Source organism: Aplysia californica, unplaced genomic scaffold (assembly GCF_000002075.1).
Source record: "Aplysia californica isolate F4 #8 unplaced genomic scaffold, AplCal3.0 scaffold00086, whole genome shotgun sequence".
Lineage (NCBI taxonomy): Eukaryota > Metazoa > Mollusca > Gastropoda > Aplysiida > Aplysiidae > Aplysia > Aplysia californica.
The window spans coordinates 801,888-813,311 of NW_004797356.1; the positions used below are offsets into that span (position 1 = coordinate 801,888).

General features: G+C 38.7%; 1 protein-coding gene across 1 annotated transcript in view; it reads left to right on the plus strand.

Annotated features, from left to right (window-relative positions):
* LOC101848956 overlaps positions 1–10,319 on the plus strand; it is a 51,296-nt gene extending 40,977 nt beyond the window's left edge. The window contains exon 14 of the mRNA XM_005094631.2: positions 5,954–10,319. Within this exon, the coding sequence (XP_005094688.2) occupies positions 5,954–6,094 (141 nt within the window). The 3' untranslated portion in view covers positions 6,095–10,319. The remainder of the gene's footprint in view (positions 1–5,953) is intronic.
* The last annotated feature ends 1,105 nt before the right edge of the window (positions 10,320–11,424 follow it).

Sequence of the window (11,424 nt, forward strand, 5' to 3'; positions counted from 1 at the left end):
TTCCACTTTACTTTTGCTGAATTTTTGTACAACCCAAGTTCCTTAATGGCTTACCCACTTGCATAGCTGCCAACTAGTCTGAAGAAAAGAAAAAAAGTTATGTAGTATGTTTTTGGGGATCGGAGTAGGTAAGTGTGTTTTTGTGTTGGAAGATACATTTTCTCTGTTTTCTAGTATTTCTCCTCACGGATTTGCTGATGCTGAAGAAACATTATGTACTTTCTAAACAGTATTTGTGAAAAATGATTAGAATGAAGCCCATAAGTCAATTGGAGAAACCTTTACAAAATATTTCAGACATCATTGCCGGTGTGCTTGAAACAGTTTGAATTTATAGCACGCAGAAAAGTGTATGTCGTCGGCAGAGAATTCTAACCGTCTAACTCCGAAATTTTCTCGAATTGCTTTTTTCCTGAAAATAGATTGACATAACGAATGGCTACGTCCTATTAGGATCTAGAACAATTTTGACAAACAAAAGTCTTGTTTTAAAGAAAAATTATAACCGTATATTCCGACTGACTTCCGTGACTGAAGAATTCTAACCGTCTAATTCGTTTAGGCAGTCCACCATTGTAAATCACGGCGATAACGTTTTGCTCTGAAGGATGCGTTTGATTATAAATGAAATTCTTTTTTCCTTAAAATAGATCGACATGACGAATGGCTACATCCTATTAAAATCTAGAACAATTTTGACAAACAAAAGTCTTGTTTTAAAGAGATATTCTAACCGTATATTCCGACTGGCTTCCGTGACTGAAGAATTCTAACCGTCTAATTCGTTTAGGTAGCCCGCCATTGTGGATCACGGCGATAACGTTTTGTGTGGTCCATGAAGTATCATCTGCGAGTGAATGGGGGCCAGAGTAAAAGTGTGCACGGCTTTCTTCTTAAGTCCTGTACTTTGTTACTAGTGTGTTCACATTGTTCTCATATGTGGGTTGGGTGTAGCAGAGGGTGAGGTTCCAGTTCAGAGAAAAAGGGTTAGGGAGGAGACTACAGCATCAAAGGTGCTTAAACTTAAACAGTTTGTTCGTGGTCTGCCCAAGTGGCGATCTCACTATTGCCGAGGGACTCAAGTAAGTTATACTTGGAACCTGTTTTCCAGAGCTTACAGGCAGTGTACCGCCGTTTGTATAAAGAAAAGGGGGAGTGTGTGTGTGTAGTGTGTGTGTGTGGGGGGGGGGTACTTTCTACCTTCAAGTTTAAAGAGGAGATCAATGCTATGAGCATGTCATTGTTCCATCCTCGAAAAGATAATTGTGATCTTTGTGTGGTCTTTGAGGAGGGGAATGTGGAAGAGGGGGCATACAAAAAAGACAGCAGACAAGGAAAAATGCATGGGCAGCCCCAAAATCAAATACATCAAAATGGACCAGCAATCACTTTTGCTATATCCACGCACCAATGCTTCTGCTTTGTACTACAAGACGAAATTGAATGTACACAATTTCACAGTATAGGAACTAGAGAGCAAGGACTGTGTATGGTATGTCTCAAATGAATGCGAAGGTGCTCTGACTGCAAATAAGTTTGCTCCTTGTGTGGCTGATTTTTTGTCATCTGATCTGACTCCAGATCATTATATTCAGATGGATGTGGTTGTCTCAGAACTGCAAAGTCACAATGAGTTCTGCACTGTTACATTTCAGCTCTGTCAATGGTAAAACTGTAACATTAAAATTGCTAGAGAAGGGCTATACACATATGGAGTTGGACAGTGCTCACAGCACTATCCAGCTGATTATGTCAGGCTAATGGAAGAAAGTAGGAAAGTGAAGCCGTATGTAGTCAAGTATTTGACTCATTGTATCTTTTCTGATTTCATCAAACTAACCAACCAGAGTTTACACACCAGATGTTCAAATTAAATACAAACTGAGATTTGATGATGACTGGTCACATCTGCCTTTGAAGCGCGGCGAGTCCACAGACATTCTCCATAAAGACATGAAGGGACTGCCTCTGTACCAGGGTAGAAAGTTTAATTCGTCCAAAGAGAACTTTAATAACACATGCAAGAAATGAAGTCTGTTGTGCCATCTGACTACCACAAGTTCTATGACAAACTAGAATTGTGTACGTCACCAGTGCGCAAGTTAAAACCCACGGTTAAGTCTAATTTGATATGCAGTGTATTGTGTTTTGGTTTATGTAGTTTATTTTTAGCTAACCAGAGCTTTAGCTTCATTGGGTAGAGCATTTTTTAAAGCCTCATAATGGTGCTTGGACAAGAGGATAATTCATTCCTGTTGACACTGGATGCTACTATGGCACACCTCATCTTGATGACTTTCTATGTAAAATGTGTTATTTAATTAGGCCATACATTAGGTGGGAATGCATTATATGAGGTTTAGTTGAGTTTTAAAAAAAATCATGTTATTTCTAGAGTCTTCTAACCAAGTTAAACCATGTTTTTAGAGTTAGAAGCATTTCAGTTTCTTCCACTGGAGAACTGATGGGTCGCTTTTCAATCTTGCTCGACTTCGAGCCAAGACCAAAATCAACAAACCAAACAAGAATACGAGACCTTTTCTTTGCCGGTGATGCTGCTGTTGTCGCTCATAGTGAGTCAACCCTACAAATAATCCTATGTTTAAGAAGATTGAGATGGCTGGGCCATGTCAAGAGAATGGACGACAACCGGATTTCGAAGCAATTTCTCTATATGGAGAACTTGCCCATGGAAAGAGACCAAAGGGAAGGTCAAAACTGAGGTACAAAGACATCTGCAAAAACAGATTATCTAAGCTTGGAGTAGATGTCAGCATCTGTGAAGAAATAACCGAGGACAGGAAAACATGGAGGAAAATGATAAATGAAAGGACTATTATGCTAGTGACTAGAGAGCAAGCACTGCGACAGAATCTGCACTTCAAACAGGAAAAATTAGCCATAAAAGAAGCTCCATGAAGACAATTCGTATACGGAAATTCTTCTCTGCCCCCCCCCCCCTCTCTCTCTCTCTCTCTCTCTCTCTCCCTCAATCTGTTTCTCTCTCTTTCAGACCCTTCCCTCTCTCTCTCTCTCTCTCAGCCCCTCCCTTCTCTCTCTCTCTCTCTCTCTCTCTCTCTCTCTCTCTCTCTCTCTCTCTCGTAGCTAGACAAGTAACTAATCCTTCTCACAATTTCCTTGAGAATGGAGGATCAAATAGTAGCTTTATAGTAAAAACTTAACTACGCACTTAATCTGTCGACAAGCCCATTGCCTAATTAGAATTATGTGGAAATAAAGTGTGACGTTCAGTTTTAGATATAATAACAGTATTATTGTTAGATTCTAGATCTACAGTACTATGTAGTACTAATTAGAACTTTTATAGTAGGTTTCCTATTGGATTGACTGCAGGTGTAGTCATTTGGAGTTGTTCGGTAACACTAACATGTCACAATGACTGAGATGTAACGAAGCGCATGGCATCCCCGCCGGGTTGGAGAATTCTAAATGAACAATTCGTTCGTCGAACTTGGACGCTTAGAAATCCAAAACTGAGCGGTCTATCTGTATAACTCTGGTTTAGGACTTAAAATAATAAAATTTCGGCAATTTTGTTTTAAATACTTAAAAGTAGAGTCATGTATTCCAGTCTAGCGCATTTAAAGATAGTAAATCCCCATAAGAGCCTTTGAATTCAGTTTTTTGTCTCTCCTGCAAAATTTACGAAATCGGAGTTGGATGGTTAGAATTCTCCGCTCTCTCTCTTCTCTCTCTCTATCTCTCTCTCTCCACTTTACATAACCTATAGTAACATTGAAAGAGACGAATAGTTGCCTATAAAGGAAAGGACACTATATTAATATGTTTTCTTAACCTTATCCGAATGTCATGTTTTACTATCATATCCATACGATATGCCTCACTCTGTGCCCCACTTTCCAAAGAGGAAATTTACTCGTTAATCCGATTCGTACGCTTTGCATAGCAGTCTATCAAAATGATTTTTTGAGAAATACTGAAAGTTTCAAAGAGATCTTCGCACTAGAAGTATTCTAAAATGTGAAGAATAGAACCCCGCGGGTACAAAATGACCCCAGGGTGTACGGATATATAGGGTTAAGCATGCTGGTCTATATGAATGCCTCCTGAAACAGCCAAGCTTTGCAAACAGAATTCATACAGGCACTAAGCTGCTAAAGCTTGTCAAGACAAACGTACAGAGCACAAGAAGGTAGAAGGACAGGCAGGCAGAGGAAGAGATGGTGGGGGGGGAATCCTATAGAATATGCAGCTGTGATGCGGGGATCCTATAGAATATGCAGCTGTGATGCGAGGTGTGGAGAAAGTGAATTGCTCCATTCATTTGCATGTCGTCCTGGGCAAAAGGATCATAGACCTGAGGTGTACATCATACGGTTGGGGAAAAAGGCACAAAGTAACAAAAACGTGAATTATTTTTATGTAAAGTGACATGACTACAGATGGTCTTGGTTGTACTTTATTCTTTAATGTTATTAGAATTTTTAAAATATCATTTGGTTTCAGTGACTCTAGGGTAAAACCACATTAACACCAAATCTGGTGGTCAGACCGAACCTGATGTTTCTGCAGGGGGTGAACCACCCACATTGTCACCTGAAACTGACAGTCAGACACTCGTCTTTTGCAAAAATGACATCTAGCAGAGGGAGAAAGTTGTTGTTTTTGTTGTGATTGAGAAGAAAGCAAGTGAGATACTCGTTTTATAGATCTTGACAATTTGGGATTCATCCTATACAGAAAAAATGGGAATCTTTGGTGATGAGTTTCATCACTTATTTCCTCTACTGAGTCAGGACAGTGAGAGATTCGTTCAAATCGTGCCGCATGAAACAAAGTTCTTTTAATGATGTATTAGAAATATGCGGAGATGCTTTGACCAAGGAAGTGACAATTTTTAAATTAAAAAAAAAAAATTGTCTCTTCAACTGAATGACTTACAGTTGTCATTTGGTAAGTGATGTTATGGTAAATAAATAAATAAATAAATTAATTAAATAAATAAATAAATAAATAACATTTTATTGATCACCATAGGGAAATTTGGGTTACAATGGCAAAAATTACATACATAAATACATACATGCATAAATACATACATAAATACGCAATATTACACCAATTCAGAACAATGACACAAACATGCCATTGCTGGTCACCGCTGTGCAGCACCCTGTTTTTTTTAGCTAGTGTTGTCTTGTTCAAGGATAACCCAGCACCCCAGTGACCGCTCACCTAAACCCAGTGTCACAGACACTTGCTTGACATGACTTTTGAGTCTGAACTCACTACTCGCTTACCCACTGGAACCCTCACATCATCATCATCATCATCATCATCATCATCATCATCTCCCCACCCCTCCCACCCTGTCTGCTTTAACTTTTAAATGATACTGCAAAGAACTATAATTTCTTATCACTGTATCATAACGTGAGTGTTTACATTACACCTCAACGAACGTAGTGGTGACATAGAGGTTATTTAAAGACAAGTGGGGGGAAAGAGCGCATGGTAAAATGAACAATTGATGCTGAAATAATCTTCCTTTTTGCCAGAAGGTAAAAATGGATAGAGCATATTCTATCGGAAACGATCTGATCCAGGATGTCAAGTGCAATCGGGAAGGCATGCCGTTTTTCGTTTCTGTCATTACTGTAATTTCTGTGCATAATATTTTTGACCAGAAAACAGCCAGGTGTAATCGTCAGGTCTAGTGTTAATGTGGCTTTACCCATAGGTTTAAAAAAATTGGAGTTAGCTTTTTTAGTATATATGATATTATTATTATTTTTTTGTTGTATCAATACATCTGGTTATTGGTATTATTACTATTACAATTGTTATTATATCATTGTTCTTGTTCTTATTGTGTCGTTTTTGTCAAAAGCCTACATTGTTGTTCCCTTACTATTTTGATACTTGAGAAATAGATCAATAGACTATATTCATGATTTTGTCCCATCTTCAGATGCCAAGTGCTGTTGCTGGTGGATTGACGAGTTTGGAGGAAAAATATCTGTCTTATCTTACTACAAGCAGAGAGGGAACTCCAATGAACAAGACAGACCAGACTTATTATAAACAAACCCTGTTTACTTATCGAAAATAAATATGTAGACAAATAATGCATATTTTATTTGTGCATTTTTCTTTGCAAATAAATGACAAGGTTATTAAAACACATCCAGAAAAGTGTGTAATGGTCCCAATCTTCCTTCACTGATCATGGGAACCCACTGACTGCTATGCATTACCTCCAATGGTAAAAAATTAGAGTTGTTTAATCTTGTGTTATAAAAAATTAAGTTAAATATACAGAAACAACAAAGGGAAAAAAAAAGAGTAGAACTTGCCTATAGCAGCCTCCAACCACCTGCACTTTTGCTGAAGAAACTTCAGGTTTGAGCCAGCTCCTTGAGTTTTATGTGTTGTTTTGTTTTTGAGTTATTGTATTTATGGTGAGTTAGCGTGATGATGATTGCCTCATTTTCTGGGAATACTAAGGAATAGGACGATTGGTAATCCTGAAAAGAATTGGAAGAAGGACATCACGTTGCCTATTGTATCAATTTTGTGTATGTAGTGTCATGTAGTTATACAGTTGGGGTGTGTGAGTACTCCAGTCCTCACATTATCACATTAATAATAATTTGAATTTTCGTTCGTTGCTTTTATAATTGTCAATATTGTTTTGGTCTGTTTTTGTACTGTTGGGGTTGTTCGTTAATTCATTAATTAGTACCAGCGTCTGTGATGCAGCGGTTAAATGCTTTACTGTCACATGCAGGAGACTTGAGTTTTATTTCCGAATGGGGTGAAATTTTCATTGAGTTTCTCAGTCTTTCTGTTTGGGATGTTGTATCCCTCTCAGCCTGGGTTTGCGCTGATAGACAGGGTTGGAAGCCCACCTCCTAAATGATCTAATTTGTGTTGATAGGAATGTAAAAACACTTACAAAACAATTAATTGAATCAATAAAATTTAGTTAAGCATAAGCAAATGATATATTATTATATTAAGCCTGTGTTCAGGATTCGAGTACTCGCTCAAGTATTTCATGATTACTCGGATTCAAAATGCTAGACAGGCACATTAAAGTATGTTACTGTTTTGATGCTGTGTCAGCTTTTTGAGATCGCAATATTGTCCTGTATATTTTAAATAAGATAGGTGCCAACCTCATATTGTGGCAGCTATACTATTTTTGTTGATGCCCATGGCTGCAGCATTTTGTTTTGTTCTTGTAGAATTTTCCACCCTGCTAGACAGAATTATGTCTTTTTTTTCTTTTCTAAGGCAAAATATGTGGCCAAGGGACAAGTTAAAGAGAGAGGATTTCTTTTTTTAAATGTATTGTCATTGATGATATGCCATAATAAGTATCTACCTTGATCGTCTAAGGTTATGTATTTCCTTTTAACCCTTTGACCTGGAGTGCACATTATATGTTTTGTCCCATTGAAACTGAATGTGTACTACAAGTATGGCTTCAGATTCATATTATGTCCGGGTATTTTCAATTGGACATTACTGATGATATTTTGGGTTTTGAGTGTTTTGAAAGAACGGAGGTAAGTTAACTTGAAAAAAAAAAGGCTCAACGAAATCAAAGCTAAATCAGAGTCTTTAAAGTCAAGTCTATAAATTTACAGTATATCTGCCATAGGGGATGTTTCTCAACTAGATTGTATAACTTAAGACATTTATGTGACAACAAAGTGAAATCAGACATTCGGCAAAATAATGAAATAGAAATTTCTGTATTTTCTTTGTTTGCTTTCATTTAGATAATATTGCTGTGATTTTTGTTTTTGCCATATATGTAGCCTCTTGATTGAGGAACAGTAACAGAAAGGTATTTTCAGTTTACTTTACATCTGTTGCAACTGTCAAGAAAGTAGATCTTGCTGAAGATCTTCTTTGCTTTCCCATGCTAGACCTCGGGAAAAGTCGACTACTGGTTTTATTTTAGAATATTGTCATGTAACCATTTTTCCTATTTTGTAAGGTCCCTTGCGTTTGAGCAGCCACATTTTGATTTTGAAGAGGTACTATTTTTGTTTTAAAGCTAGCTTGAGTATTTTCAGTTTTGATAAGAATTAATTTTGAAGGCCCCTTGCTTTCAGGCAGCCCCATTCCGACTTCGAAGGTACTGTTTTTGTTGTGGGTGTTTTACTTACTTGAGTATTTTCAGTTTTGGTAAGATTTTATTTTGAATTTTCTAATGCAGTTGCGAGCGCCGTAAAACTCTTACTAAAACTAACTAATTTTGAGTTTTGCGTGGATGGTGGTTGAAGGCTACTCTTGTTGATTTTAGGACCACTAAGAGATATCTTTATTGTGCTCAACTTGTACAAGTGACCTCCGAGATTTTTTACCCCTATCTGAATAGCCTTGGTGTTCTGTCTTACCTACCCCAAGAGCAGGGGTGTGGCTAGCAGGGGTGTGGCTAGCAGGGGTGTGGCTAGCAGGGGTGTGGCTAGCAGGGGTGTGGCTGAAAGACGGCAAAAAGAAGTAGTCAGGAACAGCAGTAGAAAGAGTCAAGAGTAGCGGAAAGAGAAGCACAGGGGGAGAGGAAGAAAGTGGTGATGAAAGCAGTTGATAGAAAAGGACTAGAGAATGGGAAAAGAAGACAAAGGAAACCATTTTAGAATTGGCAGAATTCGATCCAGGAACCTTTTGACTGAGAGGCAAACACCTTACCTCTAGACTACGAGAGCCCCTGATGAAGATGATATAAGGAACATACAAAGAAATATAAAAATGTGTCTTGCTAGTATCTATGATCCACCTCTTTCCTCATATTGTTGTATTGTTATATAATGAAATATTGTTTGATCAGTTTGAGTTAGGTCACCTGAGTAAAGGATTTTTAATAGATGAGTTCCATTCTTGGCTGTAGTTGACCTGTGTACCCAGTTCGCATGGGTGAAGTTAACAGTTGGTCAAGTAGGGATGGCACAATATTTGGATTAGCTATAAATGTAAGTTGATAATTTTAAAGAGTTTTGTTAAATGTTTTTTGTTTTTTTTATTTGCTCCCTTTTTCTCTGTGATACTTGACAGTGGTTCAAGTGTGATTGATGTGGTGTTTGTGGTAATAAATCAAGGGGTTTTTAATTAGATTTTGTATGTAAACCCTCTTTTCCCTTGTGATTCATCGTGCTCTATTTCATATTTTTTATATTGACCAGCTTAAAATTGGAATTTGTAACCTCACTTCTGGTTGTAAAGAGTCTTGATTTGATTTACAAGATAAGGGGCTTTTAGAAATGCTAGTAATATTGCTCAAGAGTTTTTGCTGGTGCCCGACTCTGGTACTTGAGAAAAAGATGTTTCACCCGATAGTTCCCAATTTTTCATTGACCTGTCCACCAAACCCTGGAAAGCAGAATGAAAAGAGACCGAGCCGGTATAAGTATGGTGGATATTGGAGTTAATGATGTGGGCAAAAAGAGACGGATCATGAAAAAAAGGCAGCAAACCAGGAGAGGTGCCATCTGGAAGCGAGGGGAAGGCAAAGCTACTCGTCTGCTGTGGTGCCCAGGAGAAGGCCATGTGTAGGAATGTAGTATGCTTGTTGTTTGTTTTGCTGGCAAGGGGGAATCACATGTGTTTGATTAATACTTATTTTTTACTTTTTTCTTCCGCTTGTACCGGGGGGTGTCGCGGGGAGACACTGGCGTCTGTCTGCAGCAAGGCGAGTGGCCTGTAGGAGGGACATCCCGTGAGCTCTGAGGGTGTCTGCCACAGATTCACTCCATCGTCGCCTTGGTCTTCCTCTGGCTCTCCATCCAGAATATTTAATGTTGTATGCTCTCAGAGCTGGATGGTTCGGGGGCATCCGCGTGAGGTGTCCGAACCACTTGACCTTTGTTTTTCAATGTGTGGTAGGACTGGTGTTGCTCCTATGGTGTCCCTTATTACTTCATTTTTAATTTTGTCTCTTCTTGTTTTGTTGACCGCTCTTCTTCAGCATTTCATCTCGCATGTGACCAGTTTCCTCTCTAGGGCTTTTGTTAGGGACCATGTGTGGCACTGATATGTGAGTGTTGGAAGGAAAATGATTAAAATGCCCTATATTAATTGATTACCTATTTTCTTGTTTGTTTTCCTGGAAAGGGGGAATCACATGTGTTTGACTAATTGCCCTATATTTGATTACTTCTTTTTTGTTGTTTGTTTTGCTGGCCAGGGGGAATCACATGTGTTTGACTGATTGCTCTGTATTTGATTACCTCTTTTCAGTTTTTACTGTTCTTCTTCTTAGCTTTCCCAATAGTTGGACATTGCTTCTTACACTTTTCAACAATAAAACACGTTATCTCTTGGCATTCTGCCTACCTGAATTGTTTTGTTTCCAAGCCAAGCTTCTATGTCCTGTTCCAGTAATCTGTTTGGTCTCCCCTTTCCTCTCTTGCCTTCTGCCTTTGCTTCCAGAAAATGGTTCTGGGGTGAATCATGGTATTTGATATGCTTATCTCTTTATCTCTTGCAATTTAGTGACGTTTTTGTCATCTTTAAATTTAATACAGTGGGTGTCGCATTCAACGAGGTTACTGGGACCAGCTTGTTGTCCTCGTTAGATCCGACCTCTCGTTGAACGTGACTAAGGCCAAAGGAAAGGAGACAAGTTGTTATATTACTGGATGTACCAGTACCAGTAATTAAAACAGTTGTTCCCCCTGATGACGAAAATCTCAAACAGCATCAGTGTGTGCATGTTTGAGTTGTGTTCTAACCGTCATTTCTGCATTAAAAAATTATTTTTTTTACGAACACTTCTCATGTGGAAACATACCCTCTCACATCTAGGCCTAGATATCTACATAAAGTAAAGGCGGGAGCTAGGATGTTCTGATCAGGGGAAGAAAAGAAAATGTAAAAAAATGAAGGTCTCGATCTAGACCTACCCATCCAGAGTTTTCCAGTTTCACACAGCCTGCATCGCGTTCCCACCCATCTCCTCCCATCCCTACCGTAGGCTAACCCTCGCCCATCCTCTTTGCTTTGGGGCCCATAATAGGAGGCACACTAGATCTAGCAATACAACGTGTTAGGAATCGATTATGGGCCTTGTGCTTAGCGTGAGATGGAGAGAAAGGAGAAAAATTGTTCGCTTTTGGGGCCGCTAATTGCTTTTATTTGGTTATCGCGACCTCGTTGAAAGCGACTTCGGTCTGTTTACAACCCTGTTGGAGCCGACGTACATTTACAAAGAGATATAGAGGAAAAAATCGGGGATTAAGGATTGCCTTGTCGTTGAATGTGACCTCATTGAATGCGACACCCACTGTACCAAAAAAGGGCCCCAGCATAGTGAGATAAAGAGTTAAAGTATTTTTGTTTCAGTTTTATTAATGTTTTGGAGGCGTTTAAGCATTTCTATAGTGACTCTCTTCTGGAGAAATAACAAAATACCTACTCTCTTCAGTACTT